The 20,913-nt window shown below is 55.6% G+C and overlaps 8 protein-coding genes across 8 annotated transcripts; 5 read left to right on the forward strand and 3 right to left on the reverse strand.

Moving 5' to 3' along the window:
- Positions 1-667: 667 nt before the first annotated feature.
- On the forward strand, positions 668-2,129 carry VTJ83DRAFT_6208 (uncharacterized protein; the record flags this gene model as incomplete). The annotated part of the gene is made up of 3 exons (XM_071012894.1): positions 668-1,558; positions 1,660-1,874; positions 1,949-2,129. The coding sequence occupies 3 exons, from the start codon at positions 668-670 to the stop codon at positions 2,127-2,129; spliced, it is 1,287 nt and encodes a 428-aa protein (XP_070863835.1).
- A 682-nt stretch (positions 2,130-2,811) lies between these two features.
- Positions 2,812-3,369, forward strand: VTJ83DRAFT_6209 (uncharacterized protein; the record flags this gene model as incomplete). The annotated part of the gene is made up of 2 exons (XM_071012895.1): positions 2,812-2,858; positions 2,928-3,369. 2 exons carry the CDS (start codon positions 2,812-2,814, stop codon positions 3,367-3,369), a joined length of 489 nt encoding a protein of 162 aa, XP_070863836.1.
- Positions 3,370-4,436: 1,067 nt separating this feature from the next.
- Positions 4,437-5,701, forward strand: VTJ83DRAFT_6210 (uncharacterized protein; the record flags this gene model as incomplete). The annotated part of the gene is made up of 2 exons (XM_071012897.1): positions 4,437-5,073; positions 5,133-5,701. The coding sequence occupies 2 exons, from the start codon at positions 4,437-4,439 to the stop codon at positions 5,699-5,701; spliced, it is 1,206 nt and encodes a 401-aa protein (XP_070863837.1).
- A 706-nt stretch (positions 5,702-6,407) lies between these two features.
- Positions 6,408-8,033, forward strand: VTJ83DRAFT_6211 (uncharacterized protein; the record flags this gene model as incomplete). The annotated part of the gene is made up of 1 exon (XM_071012898.1): positions 6,408-8,033. One exon carries the CDS (start codon positions 6,408-6,410, stop codon positions 8,031-8,033), a length of 1,626 nt encoding a protein of 541 aa, XP_070863838.1.
- Positions 8,034-8,147: 114 nt separating this feature from the next.
- Positions 8,148-9,260, reverse strand: VTJ83DRAFT_6212 (uncharacterized protein; the record flags this gene model as incomplete). The annotated part of the gene is made up of 3 exons (XM_071012899.1): positions 8,148-8,401; positions 8,495-9,104; positions 9,189-9,260. The coding sequence occupies 3 exons, from the start codon at positions 9,258-9,260 to the stop codon at positions 8,148-8,150; spliced, it is 936 nt and encodes a 311-aa protein (XP_070863839.1).
- A 595-nt stretch (positions 9,261-9,855) lies between these two features.
- Positions 9,856-10,710, reverse strand: VTJ83DRAFT_6213 (uncharacterized protein; the record flags this gene model as incomplete). The annotated part of the gene is made up of 1 exon (XM_071012900.1): positions 9,856-10,710. The coding sequence occupies one exon, from the start codon at positions 10,708-10,710 to the stop codon at positions 9,856-9,858; it is 855 nt and encodes a 284-aa protein (XP_070863840.1).
- Positions 10,711-11,728: 1,018 nt separating this feature from the next.
- Positions 11,729-12,462, reverse strand: VTJ83DRAFT_6214 (uncharacterized protein; the record flags this gene model as incomplete). The annotated part of the gene is made up of 2 exons (XM_071012901.1): positions 11,729-12,038; positions 12,128-12,462. 2 exons carry the CDS (start codon positions 12,460-12,462, stop codon positions 11,729-11,731), a joined length of 645 nt encoding a protein of 214 aa, XP_070863841.1.
- A 1,924-nt stretch (positions 12,463-14,386) lies between these two features.
- Positions 14,387-18,218, forward strand: VTJ83DRAFT_6215 (uncharacterized protein; the record flags this gene model as incomplete). Its single annotated transcript, XM_071012902.1, has 3 exons — positions 14,387-14,981; positions 15,048-17,733; positions 17,795-18,218. 3 exons carry the CDS (start codon positions 14,387-14,389, stop codon positions 18,216-18,218), a joined length of 3,705 nt encoding a protein of 1,234 aa, XP_070863842.1.
- Positions 18,219-20,913: the final 2,695 nt, after the last annotated feature.

Consider the following 20,913-nt stretch of genomic DNA (forward strand, 5'->3'; position numbering starts at 1 on the left):
GCCCACGTTGACCAACTGCATGGAAACGGTGCCAGATGTACGCAGTACAGCGGGTGCTTGTCAAGCATGACGTGATAGGCATTCGTTAACTCCCATCCCTGCAGGCTGCTGCTGGTCTCCGACGGAAAATATGAATAAGAGAGCACCCCGCATCGCCGCCGCCGCCGCCGCCGCTGTAAGCCCAGGCGCCCCTGTAACGTTTCATCCTTGAGGGACATAACCTGAAGGTTCGTCAAAGCTCTTGACCGCTTGGACACCCCATCATCGAAAAACACACAGTCAGGCCAGGCCTTTGCTAGGTCCTTGTCCCGGCCAGCCCAGTCCGTGGGCCCCGCAGGACCCAGCCAGAAAGCCAGTGCGGTGGCGACAAGGCCCTGTCAGCCGCAACAACCGACGCCAGGCTCCCCGCGTTCCGTCGGGCCCCTGTGTGCCTGAACATTTCCTTCCACCGATAAAACGTACCCCGGGGTTCAAATTGAGGGAGTCGGATGTGAGCAGAAACGCATCGCCTGCATACCTCTCCGTCCTCGGGACGAAAGACGGTCCCCCCCCTTTATCCGAGCCCCCCCTTGGGAGGCTTGCATCGTCTCGACCTCTTTTCCCCACCCGGAGCTTCCCCGACCACGTCCCGTCCGTCTTGGCTACGGTCGGAGCTCCAATTCTAGCCATGGCGCCTGCGTTGGTGGAGCGCTCCGCAACGCCGACGATCCCCCATCTCGCCAGCCCGGGAGCCGTCCCCGTCCCCGTCCCCGTCCCCGGCTCGGGCCCGACGACACCGGAGCTCACGGCCCAGGGAGCCAACTTTATTCACGGTCTCATCGGCCTGTCTCCCGGGGGCTTCTCTGAGACGGTCCGCCACTCCATCTCCTCTCGCGCCAAGAAAGACCATGATGCACCCTCGGCGGGCACGGCGATCTCACCGCAGCCGCCCGGGGCGGACGCCCAGTCCGGGCTCGCCGGGGTCGACAAGCCCCCGGACCCGCCGCCGCCGCCGCCGGGCCCGCGGCCGCGACATCTCCTCTCCCTCCCGCCCGAGATCTTCCTGATGATTCTCCGGCATCTCGACTTTGCCGACATTGTTCGCCTGCGCTGGACGTGCAAGCAGCTCCGCGCCCTGGCCAGCCCCAAGCAGGTCCAATCCCTCTTCGGGGCCGACCGCCTGCGCATGCAGCTCTTGTCCCACTGCAGGGTCTGCCTCCGCTACGACCCCTGCCGGTCATCGCTGCTGTCGACGAACCTGATGGACCTGGGGTACCCGCTGTCCAGCCGCTGCGTGGATTGCGCCATCGAGGCCCGCGATCCTCGCATCCGCGTCGGCAAGAAGATCGTCCTGGCCAACGCCGACTCGGTTTGGGTCTGCCGCTGGTGCGGGTTCCCCATCACCGAGGGCGCCGCGTATGGCTGTGAGCAAATGCATCGCGAGTGTTACAAGCATTACAACGACGTCCTCTTTGCCTTCTTCGTCCTCGGCTGGATCCAGCTATCCCTGGGAATCGTGGCTTCCGCCCTCGCCTGGAGATATTACCGCCACGACGTCTTGGTATTTGCGCCCACGGTGGTGAGTTGTTCCGAACCCTGGCTCCTCTCCGCCGAGGGAATGAGGTGGGCCGGAGGGGGAAGATGCTCGTCCGAGGCTGATCCCCTGTTTTCCTCTTGCAGACCAACTTTCTTCTCTTGTGGATATGTCTATCGTTTCTCGTCTTTCGCGGCCATTGGCACAGGACGTATCACTACACCCTGATCCTCGAGTCCCTCATCTTGGGGCTCTGGATCCCTCCCGTGTATCACATCGCCCGTGAAATTGCAGGTAATACGGGTCCAGGTTCCATCCCCGCAAGCGCAAAGGCGACGTTGGCCATGTTCGTCTTAAACATGTACGTTAATTTACCTACCGAGTGTCCGATCCTCTCTTTCGAGGGCCTGGCTCTTGGCTAACCGCGCGTCCCAGGCTCTTCCGATTGCTCAACCTTCTGGGTAACGTGCTCCTCGTCTCTGGCTTTGTCACCACGAAGTGGAAGCGGTCGACCATTCCCCGATGGTTGCGTCCTTTCCACGCCTTAGCAGCCGGCTTGGTGATGTGGACATACCCCCAGTCCTTGGAGCAAAAGTCGCTTGCAGACTATGAATAATAATATACCTTTCACGGCCTTGATCCTAACTGCCATGGGTCTCTTGCATTGCCACCTCAGGCCTGCTGGTGCCGGCCCAGGTCGGAGTCCGAGCTTCGTGGCTCGGTTGTATCGTAGTACCGCGGGCGTGTCGTTCGGTCTGGTGGTGCCAGCGGATGGCGTTCCCTGCCTCGATGCTTGACACCTCCGCGGCAATAATGCCACTTGTCACACGGCGGCCTCGTTCTGCAACTTCTACCACCTCGCCTGAGCATCAATACGAGATGAAAGGATGGCCCGTGGGAGGGTTGTAAACGCCAGGGTCTGTGTTGCTCGAGCTCCCCTGAGCAAACCTCGAGCCTGGCCAGTTCCCCCCGCCCGCCATCGCTGGTTGGTCAGCCAGGCGATGGTGGCCTTGGAGGTCTGCGAGGGCGCTGAATACGAGGTCTGGGGGCTTGGCCAACCACGCCCTTTTACTATATGCCGTGGCCAAAGAGGCGACAGGTCGGAGACGGCAGAACTTTGGGCCGCGTCAGCTCAGCAACTCTGTTGGCGTCGGGGTTTTCATATAACAGGCCTCGATAGTTATTAGAGTTGTTCTCATGAAAGCGGGAGCGTCTCACCGTCTTCATCCCGATTTTCTTCCATTGATCAAGAGACCAGCCTAGAGATACAAGAACAGGCGGAGAAGCAAATCGAGGCAATGAAAGCTCTCGTTCGGCTCAACATCGCCACGGCTGTGGCCATCCTGTGAGCGGCCGCCCCCAAGCGCCCTGATCTTCGTGCTTCGGCCAGGCCTGACCAACCCTTTCGCGGCAGGACGCCGTACGTCGTGGCTCAGTCATTCAACGATCACCATGGACACACCGCCACGACCATCACCGTCACCAACCTACCGACCGAAACAAGCGCTCAAACCGGCTGCCCGACCGTGACGGCAACCCGCGAGCTCTGCACGACCTGCCCTGTTCCGATGTGCCTCGGCCTGGCCACCGTCACGCAGTCATGCGGCTGCCCAACCCCAATCCCCACCGTCTATCTCGACTTCCCCTGCGCCTCGGGTTGCGCAGGCGTGCATTGCTCGACGAGCTACTCGATCGTGACGGTTACCGGCTGCGCCGAGGATGGCACGGGCTCCGGAACTACTTCTCCGCCGACCGAGTCAACGGCGACCTCGCAGCCCAGCGCAACAACGTCCACCAGGTCCGTTGTCGAGGTCAATGCCGCGGGAAGGGCAAGGGTGCCGTTCAGGCTGTGGTAGGGTTTGTTCCTCGTTTCCGCTCGGCACAAAGCTGTCTTGGTCTTTGGTAACTAGTCTTGTTTCGAGGTGGCTGTTTTTTCTTTTTCTTTTTTTTTTTTTTTTTTTGCTGCTCCTGGTTGATCTACAAGGTGAAGCTGGTGCTTGCTTGCTATGGCGCTTTTTCACCTTGTTGGCCACAGATCCTAGCAATAACAACATGGATGGCTTTCCGAGCAGCCATACCCAGAAGCCATCCGTCCATTCGTTACCCACAACTCGGTGATAATTAGCATGGCTTCTCGCCTGCTGGTTGAAATACCCACCCGAAGATCAACACAAGCCAGCCCAGCTCATTGCCTAGTTCCACTGGTCCTGATAACTAACTTGGATGCCGAACATGGGCTTCATCTTCCTTTGGCGTTCTGTATTCAGGACCTCCCATCGGCTGTACTTGGTGCCCGCTCCTCTCCTCAACAGCCTTCTTTGGACGATAAACACCCAAGTCCATCGCCCCGGGTTCTCCGGCAGGTTTAAAGGTTGACCAGGCGGTAATATGGGTCCCCTTCATCGTCAGAGGTTGCTTGCCAGGATCCCTGGCTGGAAGCTGGGGGAACGCATGTCAAGGAATCCACCAGTTGTCGGCTCCAGGCCCATGTCAATGTCGAGTCACGGCCCGAGGGACGGTTCTCGTGCATCCTGCATCCCCCACAGCCCCCGCAGCGATCCCACCGCGGCACGCTCTGGCTGAATGGAAATACCGGTCCTGGGGAAACACCTTAATTACCTACATAGACCGTCCCAACAAGGGACGCGGACAGGAGCAGGCTTGCCCCTCTGGGCGTGCATTATTGGATTAGTGTGGCATTGGTGGAATAATACCCCGCATCTATCATCGCACCTAGCGGTCCCCTGGAGCCCATAATACTGGTACTTTACATGATCCGACTGCCTCCCTTGCTTCAAGCTCCTGTCACGGTCTCTGCAGGAGGCCAGCTCTGTCCTTCTCGGTTGACCTGACTCTGTTCAAACCCATACCCAGCGCAGCACCCCTGTTTCACCACCACCCCCGATTCCTCCTCATCCTCAACATGCCGCCCTTCCGCGCCGAGCACATGGGCTCGCTCCTGCGGCCTCAGCGGCTGCTGGATGTCCGCGAGGCCATTCGCGAAAAAGGAATCAGCCCAGAAGAAGCCGGGTTGCCCGCCGTCGAGGAGGAGGCCGTCGGAAACGTGGTCAAGCTGCAGCAGGAGCTCGGCTACAAGGCGGTGACCAGCGGGGAGTTCAATCGCACCCGCTTCTGGGGCCTCATGTGGGACGAGTTTGAGGGCACCATCCGCCTCCAGGACGCCGAGGCCTCGCTGTTCCGGCTCTACCACCCTGACGTTGTCAGCTTGATCGAGGAGAAACGCCAGGTGATGCCTGGAGACTCCGTCATCGCCGGATCGAAGCTGCGCCACGACCCAGCCAAGTCGCAGTCGAACCTGCATGAGCTGCGCCTGGTGCAGAAGTTTGTTCCCCGGGAAGAATGGGGCAACATCAAGCTCACCATGATCACGCCGGCTTGGTTCCACATGCGGTACAGGCAAGGCCGTGCCTATACCAAGGAGGCGTACGCCAACGACGCCGACTACTTCAAGGACGTTGCCAAGGTCTATCAAGCCGAGCTGGACCAGCTCTACAAGGCCGGCCTGAGGAACGTCCAGTTTGATGACCCTGGACTGGCCTGTGAGTCTTGGCCGTGCGATGGCCTGCCCGGCGGAAACACAAGCTTACCGTCTCTCTAGATTTCTGCTCGGACAAGTTCCGCCAGGGGTGGGCTGAGGACACTGGGAATATCGGGACCGTCGACGATCTCCTTGACGCCTACATCGATCTGTACAACGACTGCATCAGCAAGCTGCCCGCAGACTTCCATACCGGCGTCCACCTCTGCCGTGGAAACTTCATCGGCGGGAGATTCTTCAGCGAGGGCGGCTACGACGTCATCGCGCAGAAGCTCTTCGCCAAGCTCAATGTGAACACGTTCTATCTCGAATACGATACCGAACGCGCCGGCGGGTTCGAGCCCCTGAAGTTCCTGCCCACCAACAAGTACGTGGTCATCGGCGCGATATCCACCAAGCTGCGTCAGCTGGAGGACAAGGAGGAGGTGAAGCGGCGCATCTACCAGGCTGCCGACTTCGTGGCCGAAGGGAGCGGTCAAACCCGCCAAGAGGCCCTGAAGCGCATTGCCATCAGCCCCCAGTGCGGGTTCAGCACCCACGAAAGCGGCTACCCGTTGACCGAGGAGGATCAGAGGAAGAAGCTGGCGCTGATCCGCCAAATCGCCGATGAGATCTGGGGCGAGCCTTGAAGCTGCGGCCCAATGAGCCACGAGCCTCGTTGGGTCTGACGGGTCGGGTCGGCAGCCACGAGGAAAAAAAAAGGGGGGGGAAAGGCTCTCTGGAATGTGTGGCGCGTGTAGTCAGCAGCAGCACCTTCAACACATGCTGAGCCACATCTATGTTGGATGTTCCAGAGATAGCCGGTTGTTCTCGGATCCCAGGCGTCGGATATCAACTTCCTGATATGCCTCTGGGGAAGCGAGATACATCGATAATCAACGGCAGAAAGAAGATGATCGGGCCTGGCATGACGCGGCCGCCTTGTGATGACCAGGAAAACTGCTGAGCATGCCTTGAGGAGCCCTTCCGAGTTCCCTTGGCAAATTACTCATGTTGTTGACGATCAACAAGGGTCATCTGGACTCCGCTTGACGATGTCAACCACGTTGGAACGCGGAAAAATGCTTTGCCCGTCCGAATGTAACAGCCGGCAGAAGAGCCGGGATCCACCGGATCTCCCCTCCGACGTCACCAACCCCAGATGTTCCCCGACTGCCGGCAGCCCTGCGGATTGGACCTGTGAAACACTGCTTCTCCTCCACTCCTTGTCTGCCCCCCAAGGAGGATTTAATTAGCGCAGCCCTCTCCAACGCCTAGACAGGACCAAAGCAAGCGTCCAAGACCCAAAGGTAGCCCAGCCTCAATCCCCCTACCTCTTCTTCCCAGCTCTCAGCCATGGCGGGAGACGGACCCGGCATGCTGTACGTCACCATGGAGCCCCGCGAGGGGCTCTCGCTGGACCAGTTCCACGAATGGTACAACAACGAGCATGGCCCGACACGGCTCCGGCTGCCGCACATCTTTACCAATGGCCTCAGATACCGCGCGACCGACGGCCAGAAACCGCACTTCCTGGCCATCTACGACGTGACGTCCATGTCGCACCTCCTTACGCCCACCTACACCGAGCTGCGCGCTAACCGGTCGCCGCGCGAGGCGGCCACCATCGGCCAGGTCGACGTTGATCGCAAATTCCTGGATCTGGTGGCCACGCAGCAGAGCCCGCTCTTCGCCCCCATCGAGCAGCTGACCGATGCCGAAGCGGAGGGCATCGTCCTGGTGTCTGTCGAGGTGTCTCTCAAGGCCGGCGTTGAGGGCGCCGAAAAGGCCGTGACGGACTGGTACCGTGAGGAACATCTCCCGATGCTGTCCAAGATTCCCGGGTGGCTCCGCAGCCGCATCTTCCGCACGCCGTCGGCTGTCGAGGGCGGGGGCGAAATCCGGGTGGTCACCCTGCACGAGTACGCCAAGGAGAACGGCCTGGGGGGTCCTGAGCACAAGGCAGCCATGTCCACGCCGTGGCGGGACGAGGTGTTTGCCAAGTACATTGCCAACAAGGGGCGCCGGACGTACGAGCTGTTCTACATCTTCGGGCCGGGCCCGCGGGAGCTGGGTGCGCTGTCAAGGTTGCCGCCGGCGGCGGCGTTCTCGACGACCGACGGGAAGATCTCGACCACGCCCGGCGAGAAGGACGCGGCCATCAACGCCTTCGCTACCACGAGCGACGGTCTCAACATTCCCTACCGCCTAGAGGGCAACCCTTCGCCCACCGCCCCGACCGTGGCCTTTTCCAACTCGCTCCTCACGTCGATGCACATGTGGGATCCCCTCATCGCCATCATCAAGACGAAGCGTCCTGATCTTCGCATTCTCCGGTACGACACGCGGGGTCGCCACGATGTGCCATCCCCCCCCGTCCCGGCCAATCTCGACATGTTGAGCGACGACCTGGCGACGCTCCTGTCGGCGCTGCGGATCCCCAAGCTTTACGCCCTCGTGGGCGTCTCGATGGGAGGAGCCACGACCCTCAAGTTTGCTCTCAAGTATCCCGACCTGCTGGAAAAGTTCATCGCCTGCGACTTCAACGTGGCATCCAGCGACGCCAACACCGCCGCGTGGAAGGACCGCATCACCGTGGCCGAGGGCCCCGACGGCGGCATCCGAAAGCTTGCCGTCGCCACGGTCGAGAGGTGGTTCCACCCGTACACCATGACCGAGAAGAAGGACGTTGCAAGCTGGATGACGGACATGGTGGCCGCCAACAGCGTTCAGGGGTTCCGGTATTCCTGCCAGGCCCTGTGGAACTACGACATGCGCGAGGCCATGAAGGGCAACAAGCTTCCGGGCCTGTTTGTCGTGGGTGACGGCGACGGAAAGGGCGCGCTTGTCAAGGCAATGGAGGGCTTTAAGGGGTTGCTTGGGCCAGGCGGCGCCGAGCTCAAGATCGTGCCCCAGGCCGGGCATCTCCCCATGGCTGAGTCACCAGAGGACTTCTGGAAGGCCATCGCAGATTTTCTCTAACACTCCCCCCCCCCCAATCAAGCACGAAAGGACGGGGCTACTTTATGAAAAAAAAAAAAAATATCGGTGTAAATACTTGCTCTGTAACAAAAAAAAAGCATCAATAATAATCCTTCATTTTGTTCGATATCCCCCCGCGCTCTGGTCCGACAGCTCCCCGTCAAACAAGGCTTGCTTATCCTCGTCCTGGACCGGGAGCGCGACAGCGATCTCTCCTCGCATAATCTCAATCACGGAAATGACTGGAAGCACCAGCATCAGGAGCGACAAGAGCTGCCCGAAACTCCACTGCTTTTCGCCTTCGTCGCCGAGCTTCACATCAGGCGCGCCGAATGCCTGGGAAAGCAGATAAGCTCGGGCCGTGGCGCCTAGAAGCCAGTATAGGAGGCTCGTCAGCAAGCTCCGAGAGAGAGAAAACCATGCAAAAAGAGACGGCTAATCATAGCAGGCGGTCCACTTACCGATGGCAATCCCCAGCATCAGGATCAGACCGACAACCTGGACGGCCTTGTACCATCGCTGACGGCGGCTCTGAAGGTACCACGTCGCCAACCCAAAGACCACGCAGTTTCCAGCAATGGTGACAATGGTTCCGACGTAGTCAAGGCCGCCGACGTTCGACTCGCTCGAGCTCAGCTCCCAGACGCAGCCGATGGGCAGGGTGTTGGGAAGGCCCCGGATCTTGCTCTGCAGGACGTAGATGCCGTATACGCATGACAGCACCAGGTTCACAAACATCAGGAACTGCCGCATCCACCTCAAGACCCAGTCCCGCTTGAAGTCTTGCACCAGAGCCAAGAGTGCTGCGTTGTGTGTGGCGGTGGAGAGGAGCGCCAGCATCCAGATGAGGAAGAAGTGATAGGGGACTAGCGAGCTGGATTTGACAAGGCCAACGCTCTGCAGCCCAATGCCAACCATGATCTGCTGATCGGAGTACCCGTTGAGAAGCTTCCGTCGAATCACGGATGGATTCCCGGAGGTAGGACGAGAAGACCGCCACAAATCTTGCAGCACTAGGCTGGCCGATATGCCCAACGCAAGCCCGGCGGTGATGGTAGAAGCAAGAAGGACCTGATTGCCGGCGTTTTCAGGTCAGGAACGAAACCGCGTATTGGAGAATGGGGTTTGGGGGGCTGCAAGTCCTGCGATACTTACCCCGGCGCCGGCAATACCAGCATCGCTTGGTACCGAATCGGGGGCAACGGTGCAACTTGGCTGGGCTAGCATTCCGTCTTGCCGTGACCGTGGATCGAGGTTTGGGTGACTGTGTTGGCGGAACGGCTGGGTACCCAAGGAAGACGGTGGTGAATTGAGAAGGGGCTGCAAGTATCAAAGCGCCTTGTTCTCTAGCAAAACGCACAGATGTCGCCAAACACCTGTACCCAAATAGGTATTATTATCCAGAGAATATCAGGATTCAAGACGTCGGAGAGATGTACTCCGTATGCCCCGGCATCTATCTTTTATGCGCTGGTCTGGCATGTTGGGACGTCGCGTCCTGAAACAAGGGCCATTGTCCGTCCAGGGGGCGTTCTTTGGGGCGAGTGGCTGAGATTGGACCACGCTTTGCCCACAACCGCTGGCCAAGCGGCAAAGACAAACGAATCAAAGAATGCCATTGACAAAGTTGCCATCTCCAAACATTAAGAGACACCAATGTGCCAAGAATCAGATACCTCCAGCACTTGCTCCCATGTCACTGAAGATTCGAGGTCCAAAGCGTCATTGAGAAGAGAAGAGTCCATGTTTGCCAACCTCGGAAATTTCAAGTCAAACACCAACGATGCATCCAGCGTGGTGTAATTACTTAAACTCCACGGCGTCACAGCCGAAAGGGCGATTGATCACTCTGTACTCCCCAGCATTTTGGCCATCCCTCAAGGCAGGGAGTGGTGTGTCTGACCGTGATCGCAGTCACGGCCAGGAGGACCCGGGGCAGGAGTAACGAAATCGACACACGACTCGTAGGTCTGTCCGCTACCGAACCAATACCACTGGATGACCTGTTTTTTTCGAGGCCGTTAGCACGTTTGCTGAAGTGCCTTGGGTGTGTGTTATTGAAAGAAAGGGCGAGACAGAGGAACGGGAAAAGATGTGATTCTTTGGAAGGAGGGGAATACAAGACAAAGAGCGGCTTGAGGTCATTGTCATCTAACAAAGCACTTACACAATCACCAGCCTGAATGCATTGGTTGCCCAGCTCAGGAATCGCGACGCTAAAGTTCGTCTGATCAGCCGGCGGGGGTAAGCTTGCGGCATAGTCGCTGGGCCAGGAAATCAGGGGCCCGGCGATGATGGTGTTGGTCCTGGTGTCAACGACCGACACATTGGCGTAGCCTCTATGTGCGATCCGAATAGAGACCTCAAAGTTGACCACCTGGCCGGGTGTGTAAGTCTGCACATTGTTGGCGCTTTCCTCAAACTGGTAGCCCTTGCAGAGCCAGAGGTTGCACTTCTCTGGGTCGTAGGGAGCCTTCAAGCCTCCGGGGTTGCTCCTGAGCAATGCTTCGGGGTACGAAGTTGGGTCTTTTTGGTAAAAGTCCACCAAGGTTTGGCCGCACACGGCTGCGGTGGCATCCCCAGGCGACCGAGTTGCTGGAGCCGTGACTCTGCCGTGTCCTGATGCAAGGCTGGCAAGGCTGGCAAGACCAGACAGCAAGACTAGGTTGACGCGCATGATGATGACTTTGAGCTGGACAGGAAAATACCAGGCGACGCGTGGAAGTATGGGCCCAAGTCTTCCTGTGTGGATGCAATCCGCCCCACAGGAGCGTTGTTGCTCTTTAAGTAAAGCCTCTGTTTTGATGCTGATGGAGGAACGGCGCAATAGCTGCAGGACACCGCGTCTCTTTTGCCTAATACTCCAGGTCCTGGTGGCCAATGATCGCACGAGGAATATAGATGGGCTGCTAGAGGTAATTTCTGTAAAGTGCCGGCCTCGGCAGTATGCCGTGCTATAGGATTCGCTAATAAATGCTTTGGTTGATGGTAGTTAGCAACAGTTGCGAAAAGGGGGGCTCTTTATAGGCGTTTCTTTAGGGGGGTGTCTACGACGATCGAAAGCTCCCCGGGCCAAGATCTTAGTATCCAAGACTCCCGGGTTGACCGGAAGTATGACTCGGAGCACTGAGACCTGCGTCTTGGAGTAATCGTGGGGATGCCTCTGGGCTGCCTTATTTGAATAATTCTGGCTATGATTGGGTCTCATAGGCCTACGGGACGTCCACGCCTGCCTAGAAGCTCACGGCACCTTGAACAAAAGCCGTCCCATCCGAGCAGAAGTCCTGGGACCCCTAATTATGCCGCTAGATTGGAGTTCGGAACTTGGAAGACCCGAGTGATCCAAGCGTCTCTTGCAGAGCTCAAGGTGACGGCCTATTATCTGAATGATATGTAACATCAAGTTCTGACTGGGATTATATGGTCTGAGACTGTGGAGGGAAGCTGTTTCCAGTTGTGATGCCCAGAGCGTGCACAAGCGGTCGACAACAAAAGACACACGACGCTAGGTTCTTGACAACCCCCAGAGACGCCAGTGAGATGTCACATCGAATGCCACTGGTTGAAGTAGCGCTCAGCTAACAGTATCCGGCGGACAGCGAACAGACATGATATAGAAGCTGCGACGCTCTTGCTCCGACAACCGCTGGCCCTCCATCCCATTGCCTCTTCCAACCTGTCGTTCAAACAGCTGCCTAGGCAGGGGTAAGGGCCTTCGCAACGAGCTCGGCGAAATCGGCAACCTGAGCACTCTTGAGATCGAGCATGAAGGTGTTTCTAGACGTGTGGATGTTGAAGCGGCTGGCGTTGTTGGCAGGTTGGAAGGGAGGCTGGGGAGCCTGGGCGTAGGCAAGCCTCACCGTGCTCGATGGGTCAAGCCTGGTGCTGCCCCATGAGCTAACACCCTTGGCAAGGACGCTGAGTGTCCAGTGGGTGTTGTTTGCGGTCGTGCCAGGGAGCACGGTGTAAGTTGCGCCAGCATAGGGACCAGGGTATGAGCGGGAACTAGATCCAGCAAACGAACGATTAGCACGGGGTCTACAAGACCGATTGCAACCACTATTAGCATCCCTCCCAGGGCAAGCATCACCGACCTTGCGCTCCGGCTCGATACCACCGCGGTGTTCCCGTTCGCCCAGCCCAGCGTCAGGGGGTTGTTCACCATGACACCACCCCAGGCAAGGCCGGCCCAGCCCACCGACCTGGGGGCGCTGATCTGGAGGAGAACAGAAAAGTTGCCCGGCGTGGCCGTGTCCGGAATGGCAAACCGAAATGCAATCCTCTCCGGGCTGGTCCATTCGGCATAGCATATCGTGGTGGCGGCATCACAAAACTTGGCAGGAGACACAGAACCTCCCTGGGGAACGGGGTTGGTAAGACCAACGCCCCCAAGAGCCAGGGCGCTAGCAAAGAGATGGAGAAGACCCATTGTATCGGAGGACTGAGAAGGCGCGGCGATGATGAGATGCGATGCGGTCAACGGGACGAGACAGGCATGAAGAGGAGCTGCGCTCGAGACATGCTCGTGGAGAAACCATGAGATATATCAAGTCTTGGGGCTCATCTCATCACGGTGTTTACCCGGATGCAAGATCGAGACCGCTTGCGCGTGCAATAATTATTCGGTGGCTCACCGAGTGGTAGATTTGAAGGCCGATACCTGCATGGCTACATCTCACAATACATCGGATTGATTGCTTGATTGCGGGGATGGGTGCTCGCTGCCGAATCGCTTCTCCTCAACATCATCCAGAATACAGGATAACAGGGCTCTGGTAATGAAAGACGTCCATGTTGCCTCCCCTGAATGTCGATTGTAGGGCCCATTCTTTATAACGCCGGCAGTGTTGAGAAGGTCGTCGAAACCCTGCTAGGGAGCCGATGTCATTGGAAGAGATCCAAGCCAAGAGCCCGTTTGGGAAGCGGGTGGACGGGATTACTACGCGAGCATACTTCCTGTTGATTACAAGCTCACATTTCCCCATTTCCGTCCAGTCTGGCAACAGGTTGGCCATACCCCCTTGCATGTTGCCGCTCTAGATGGGATGTTCTCTAGGCTAAAAGCCACCGGCGTCTTGCTTCCGAGGTAGCAGCCGGGCTGTGATCTGGAATTGACCAGCCATGAAGCAGTCTGGACTTGGACCAGCCAGGCAGCCAATGCGCCGGTCTTTAAAGGCTGAAGCTAGATGGCATACTATGGCACATGTGACTGCAGACTTGGTGGCCATGTTGGATGCCGGTGCGTGATTCGAGGTATAGCTTAACATCCAAACAGTCACAAGGTTCTTGGAATCTTCAAGCATGCCTCTGGGACGCTACCTAGCATCACCTGCTTGACATGGTTTGCACCCGGTGGCACTGGTGCATCGGGCTTCATCGGCATGCTGCATTTTTATGATGATGCCAAACCAGGCGGCCCTGGATAAACAGGGAGGCGTAGCAGCTCAACTTCTCACCCAATTATTTTTTTTGTTTTACAACCACTGTTGTAGTACTGGTGAACTTCTTGACAAAATGGGGAATAGAATAGACACAGCAACAAAGTTCGAATGCAGTTTCACCCTGGTATGTCAAGTCCATCACTTCAGTATTATCAGGTGCCCAAGATCGTAAATTATGGCCCGAAGCAGTGGCCCAACGGACAAACGAAATGCCGCTTTCCGATGTGTCGTTTCGGTCTGCCAATCACCTACCGTATATACCATTGACACATGTCGCCCATGGTGATCCACTGGAAATGCTCGTGTGTTGGTCATTGCGAGGAACTCGAGAAGCCCTCGTGTTGGGAAAGACTGTTCGGGTTATCTCATCTCCGACTTTCCGATTTGCTGCATTCAACCTCTGCGTGAGCAAGGCGAGTGTGGAGGGGTACGTCCAGGACGCTAGCATCTGTGGCGGGCCTCATTGCATCCTCCCAATGCCAGATCGTGGGGGTTGATAGGAACGAGAGAGCAAGAGGGGTTGCGATTATCTTCCTGCAAGGCGGGGTAGGTGGACATTGTCTGCAGCATGGGCGCAGCCTGTCCAATCCCAACGCGGATCCTCCGGGCTCCTCGGCAGCATGCATGGATCGCCCGTGTATTCCAACAACGACAGAAGGCTGGAGATGGATGATGAAAACTAAGAATGTATGTATATGGCGGCGCAGTTTTAAAACTGTTCGCCAACGGCAGAGTTTCGCGATCATTTGTCGGTCTCCGGACTACCTATCCAGGAGGGGGTCTCATGATCCAAAACCCTCCCTCGAGCAAGTCGAGACGAATCGCGAATCGGTCTGGAATTCACAGCAATCATTAATACCTACTATAGGCTTGGTTGTACACAACCAAGGTCCGCCTTTGGTCATCGCTGAGATGGAGGTGTTCTTGAGAAACCTCCCTCGCCACATTATGGACGAGGCTCTGCAGAAGCAGCTCCAGCCATATATGAACAAGCTTTCCATTGTGGACTACCAAGCCGAAAAGCAGCGCAACAAGGACTTCGGCGTTGTTACCTTTCTTCATGAAAAGGATGGCAAGGCATTTCTTCGGCATCACGGAGAGGTCCCTTTGCCCGCGACTCGGGGGCAATTGACGCTCCCTGGGCAGTCCAACCGCAAAAGATCCTCTCAGTCCACACAGGCCCGTCTCACTCTGATGGGGAGGCCCATTTACTGCAGAAAAAGTGACCGAAAACCGAATCAATACGCCTTGAAGGTTATCAAGCAAACTGCCGAGCAGCGGCACCAGGCGAATCACGAGACACCAGCCGAGGCAACGAAGGTTCTCAACGCAGTTGAGCTAAGCTGTGGCCATTATACCTTCGAAAACGGTCGCCTTATTTTCACTGCCGAGTGGACGACAGCAGAAGAGTGCCGGGTTCGGTTTACAAAGCGAAGTTTGCGCATCACAATGACAAACAAGGGGGTGGAGTTGCGCATTCCCTTCCAGGGCATTGTTGAGCTTGTGTGTAAGTCAACGTTACCTTTTTGTTTTGGACTTGAACGCCCTTCACTAACACTGCAGGTGGTTGGAGGGTGGGAGGACGGCACTGCTGCGGTGACTCTGTTCTGGGGCCCAACAATCCTAACCTCTCCACCAGGCGGTCAAGACCTTCTCGTCTCGACGTTTCAGAGGCTTGGGCTTGGTGGCTCCCCAAGTCCATTCTCGAATGGCCAGAGCAAGCGACTCCAGGCCATCGATTCACAACACGGCCGTATCTCTCCCTACTGTTTTGTCTATCATTTCAGGGTCCCCAACCCTGTTGTAAGGCATGCCGCCAGTGACTTCGAGAGCGAGATGCACCGGGCCGGTCGGAATCAGTTCTTCACCGTCACGCGCTACAACCTGGGCTTCCGTTACGCAGACGGCGTAAGCTTTGACCTCGCCCGGAAGTCGCTGTGGGACACTCTCAGCGTTTATAACACCAGAGCTGCCCTCCCATTCGGCCACCTCTTTCTGCTCCAGGCTTTGGTCACCAACGGATATCTTCACCCCACGACCGTCAGTGGCCTGGCCGCGGAATTGGTCCGACGTTTTGAGCTGGCGAAGAAAGCTGGACAGGCCGAGCTCCCCGTGTCCGTCGAGGCCTTCAAGAAACTATTCGACTGGATCGTCTGGCCAGCACCTGATGGTGACCCAAGCATGTTCGAGGTCGAGGGGATTGTCGAACGGCTGGAGGAGTTTGAACGGCAGATCAGGGAGGGGATCAACTGGGACTCTGGCCTCTCAGACAGCACGCAGGGTCGAACCCAGATCTTTAAGGCGGTGGTGACGCCCACGGCGATCACGCTGCATGGTCCAGACATTGAACCCATGAACCGCGTGCTCCGCAAATATTCCGACCACTCGTACTTCATCAAGGCACAGTTCTGCGACGAGAACGGTCAGGATCTCCACTTCAGCTCCAAGGTATCTCTCGACGTAATCTATGACCGGTTCAAGTCCATCTTGTCGAATGGCATACAAGTCGCTGGCAGGGTCTACCAATTGCTGGGTTTTTCTCACTCCTCGCTCCGGGCCCATGCAGCCTGGCTGACCGCTCCGTTTGTCTATCAAGGCGAGCTCCTTTGGCGTGACCGAATCATCAGCAACCTTGGCGACTTCAACGGCATACAGTCCCCTGCCCGACGCGCCGCCCGCATCGGACAAGCATTCTCTGAGACTCCCTACGCGGTTGACCTCGATCAGGCCAGGATCAACGTTGTGAAGATTTGTGACGTCGAGCGAAACGGCCGTGTTTTCAGCGATGGCGTCGGGACGATCTCGCCTACCGCAGCCAGTGCCATACACAAGGTCATCCCTCGTCGCAAGGGCCTGCCGACATGCTTCCAGATACGATGGGGGGGAGCAAAGGGCATGCTGAGTCTCGACCAACGTCTCGAGGGGAACAAGATATGCATCCGGCCCTCCATGACCAAGTTCCAAAGCAACGATCTCCGATATCTCGAGATTTGCGATATGGCTTCGGAGCCAGCGCCCATGGTGTTGAACCGACAGCTGATCAAGATTTTTGAGGACATGGGGGCTCCTGGAACATGGTTTCTCAACCGACAGCGCGAAGAACTCGAGCGCCTTCGCGGAATCACGGCCACGGTGTACAACACGGCGTGCTTCTTGAGGTCGCAAAAGATTGGTGAAAGCATTCAGCTATACAAGCTTCTTCGCAACATCGAGGCTATGGACTTGGACTACAGGAGAGATCGCTTTCTCCGTGGCGTCGTTGAAGTCGTGTTGCTCAAGGAGCTCCGTCTCTTGAAACACAAGGCCAGGATTCCCGTCCACCGGGGCATGACTCTCTTTGGCGTCATGGATGAGACAGGCTACCTCGACGAGGGCGAAGTTTACGTGACATACGATGCAGACGGCTGCCACTGCGAGCCTCCCAATGCAGGCCCTTGCATCATATCACGCTCGCCAGCCCTCCACCCCGGAGATGTGCAGATCGCGCACAACTTGATACCTCCCGAAGACCATCCCCTATCGCGCCTCCGGAACTGCATCGTCTTCAGCCAGAGGGGTTATCGGGACCTTCCGAGCCAGCTCTCTGGAGGCGACCTCGACGGGGACGTCTTCCATGTGATATGGGAGCCAGAGCTGGTGCGCACTGTGAGGACCTTTCAGCCTGCCGAGTACGCCCGCATCGCACCCCTCGAGCTCAGCAGGCCTGTAGAGTTGGGAGACATCGCCGCCTTCTTTGTCGACTTTATGAAGACTGACCACCTTGGGGTCATAGCCACCAGGCACATGATCTTGGCCGACCAGAAGGACAATGGCACACTTGACCCGGATTGCATCAAGCTCGCCGAGTTCCATTCGGCCGCTGTTGACTTCTCAAAGACTGGGAGGGCTGTTGAGCTGTCTCAGCTGCCCCGAGGCCTGAAATGGAGACCTGACTTTCTAGCGGGTGGTCGGCCGATAACGATACACGACAAATCCGTGGTCGACATGGAGGAGAAGTTAAAATCCCTTGGCATCGAGGACGATGAGGACGAGGGAGATGGACCTCGTCATAAGTATTACGCCTCGGACAGGATTCTCGGGCTGCTCTATCGCGCCGTGGACGAGGACCGGATTTGGGCCGATGACATCAAGACAGCGGTCCCAGAAACGGGCTCTGGCTTCTGGGAACACTTCACCAGGACTGCCGAAACCTGGGCAAGTACTTTTGGTCCGGTGGATTGGCGCCGCCGTGCGGACGAAGCTCGGCAGATCCGTTACACGTAAGTTATATCTCTCCGCGTCGTGATGCCCTTGACTGACCGCCTCCGTGACCATCCATAGATACCAAGATGCCATGAGGAGTTTGATGACAAATTTTGCCGAGCACCCAAATCAACCGCTCAGGGAACTCGAGGTGTTTGTTGGTTTCATCGTGAACAGAACCGGCGTGCAGACCCACCGCCAGCGGGATCGATCTGTCAAGCTCAAGGATGAGTTTGAGCTCCTCGCAGCATGGATTACTCGAGAATTGCGGAAACCCGCTCCCCTCGGCGGACAAGAGACCAGGCTTGATGGGCTGGAGCTCTGCCTCGCCTGTCTCTATGCAGATGCGGAAAGCGAAGTCAAACCAACCCATCCAGGTCGGTCCAGCTTGGGGCAAAATGTTGAAAGCTTCCGGGTTGTTGCAGCATCAGCGTTGGTGTGTGAGCTGAACGCTCTCGAGGGTGGTTATTTCCCCAAAGGACTACGACAAAGGGTGCGCTGAGGTGGAAGACGGGATACCGAGGGCGTTTTGGTAGGTATTCCTATAGAAATTAATAGGCCCATGACAAAATTTGGCTCATTCGGTGTAATAACTTATCTCCCGGCCCGTGGGCTTAGCAGACCGGGATGCACGCAGGTGTTAATTCGTACGAAAGCATCGTAAACTCTGTTCCTTGTAACTACTTGGGTCACTCTCCTCTTTTCCTTCTTACTTCCCATAAGCCCGGGAGCCAAGGTAAGTGGCATATTAGAGGCATTCCAGGGGACTGCTTACCGTTCCGTTGTATTTTCCATTCACACCCAACCAGGGGGTATAGCGAGTTGAGTGTTTGTCTTTGGTCAAGAAAGAGGCTTGTATTCTCCGGCAGCTCACTATAAAATTACTTAATCTAGCTCAACGCTCTGCCTCTGCTTTTGCATGGCCTCAAGACCCTCACGGCTCCGTTCCCGTTACGGCCGCTATATTCTGCACCAGACGCTTCCCGACGGCGTTCAATATAAGGGGCCAACATAATAGCACCAAAACGCTTGCACGATAAGCCCTACCGGCTGCAGCTGTCTGACCACGATCGCAGAGGCGGATATGTGATTGGTGTCAGAGTCTGGTGCCATGAAACACAGCTCTGCCATGTAGGTTTCTGAAAACAGTATCATAACAAGCCCGAAAAGCACAGGGATGTCCAATCACCCGAACCCATTACAACAATTGGCTGATAACATGCAGTGGTGTCGCCATGTTTGGCTAGGCGTCGATGTCGGCCGCACGACGGGGGGAGAGCAAGAAAACGGTCACAGAATCGATTTTCAAGTTTAGATTAAAGATCAACCCGGCCAGAATAAAACGTCTGGAATAACCTGGAAAGCTCCGTGTGGAGGCAATGTCTTCTACCAGCCTGGTGTTCCCTACACCTGAATATCAGCCGATGAAAGGTGTAGCTTCGTTCAGAGCCTCCTACGATTATTTTCATCTGTCCAGCCTCATGGCTAAGCCTAACAGTCTTATTTACTGTGCGTTCTCAATCTGTTTAAGCATTCGTTCTACAACGGCACACTGCCGAGTAGTTAAGTGGAAAAAGTTTGGATTGCCCATCTCAGCTAAGATCTCGGATATCTAAACCCTTTAACTATGCACCGTGCCCGGTATTATGTATAGTACACTACTTGCAACCCCTTCGCAAACACAAGTAGACCGAGACCCTCCAAAAACTTCCTGGTGGAATCAGCATAGCGCAGTAGCAATCAGAGCTGTTCGGATTTCTCTCACCATTTCCCCGTATAAATGTTTTTTCTGTCCGCTAATCGACATTTAGTCTGCCGATTTTGTCGCAACTGTACGGCAATACCTAATATAACTGGGATACGCGCCAAGAATATATGTATCTGTACATATATAATTCAGGGTGCGGGAGAAAAGAGCAACTTACATGCTGTATCGAATGCTTCGGATATTGTAGGAATAATGTGGGAAGTGAAAACGAATGTTACCTGACATGCTTAGGCGCAGTTATCCAGCAAGCTAGGTAGAGCGCTGTGTATATATCCCAGGCTCCCTGATAGCTACTCGGGCTTCTTATTCTCGATAGAATTAAGGATCCATTTCAACACTCAGCAAGACATAGATAGTTAATAAATACATAGTAATAAGCCTACCCACGTAAGGAAACCGCTCTAGGAATTTGTTGCGTACATGTGATAAACAAGGAAACCTAAAGCTAAAGATAAAAGTTCTCTAGAAGCAGAGGCCTAGCTAGGGAGGATGCTTAGGCTTACCTCTTGCTTCTTGTTCCACGGCCATTAACATTTGTGTACGGTATCTTTAATCGTATACAAAGCCGATAGTACTCTCTTGTAAAGGGAAGTCTAGAAAGAGTATAAATGGTTTAAGGAAAGCTCGGAGCCTCTAACAATGTTATTTGAAGTATATAACTCTATTCTAGACTAAGGGTATAGCAGAGAACTTTAAGATACTAGAATTATACGAGGAAAGAAATGGAAGAATTAACGATACATTACGCGACAAAGTAGTAAAAGCTAAAACACAGAAGATAAAAAGATAGTAGGATAAGGATACTACCTAGAAATTATATTACAATTGGGCGTTGTCTTTATAAATAGATTTTTTAAACTTTACCAAAGCTTAAATCGTATTTGTAATGTAAGCGCAGCCTTAAAGCGTATTTACTTAAACTATATAATCCTAAGACATCTATATAGACTAGATTTATAAGGAAAATTATAAGATTATTTGCAAACTATTAGCGTAAGAAATGTATAAAGACTTAATCTAAGCGCTATGTAAGGTAAAGGCTAGGCGTAGAAACGTATAAATAATAAAGCTAATAAGTTAGATATTAGCTAGCTTAAGAGTATAAGCAAGTTAAGTGTAGGGCTGTAGGAAGAAGCCTTAGAAGCGCTGTAGTATACAACCTTGACTATACTTATTTAGCAAAATTAATACGTAGGAATTCGAAAGGGCTTAAAGCCTAGGTATAGCTTTTGATAAGCTTGTAGGTATAGTATTCTAGACAAATTCAGTGTCAGGAACTGGGCCTTGCCTAGAGGTGGGTCCCGAGGGCTCCGGTCCTGAGAATATCGACGCGGACAACAGACCGGTGCCGGCCCGGCGAAGCCCCGGGAAAGTCCCGGTAAAGTGCCGGAGTCGGGCAGGATTGGGCATCAACAGGAACATCAAAAGG

Source organism: Remersonia thermophila, chromosome 6, assembly GCF_042764415.1.
Source record: "Remersonia thermophila strain ATCC 22073 chromosome 6, whole genome shotgun sequence".
NCBI classification, from domain to species: domain Eukaryota; kingdom Fungi; phylum Ascomycota; class Sordariomycetes; order Sordariales; family Chaetomiaceae; genus Remersonia; species Remersonia thermophila.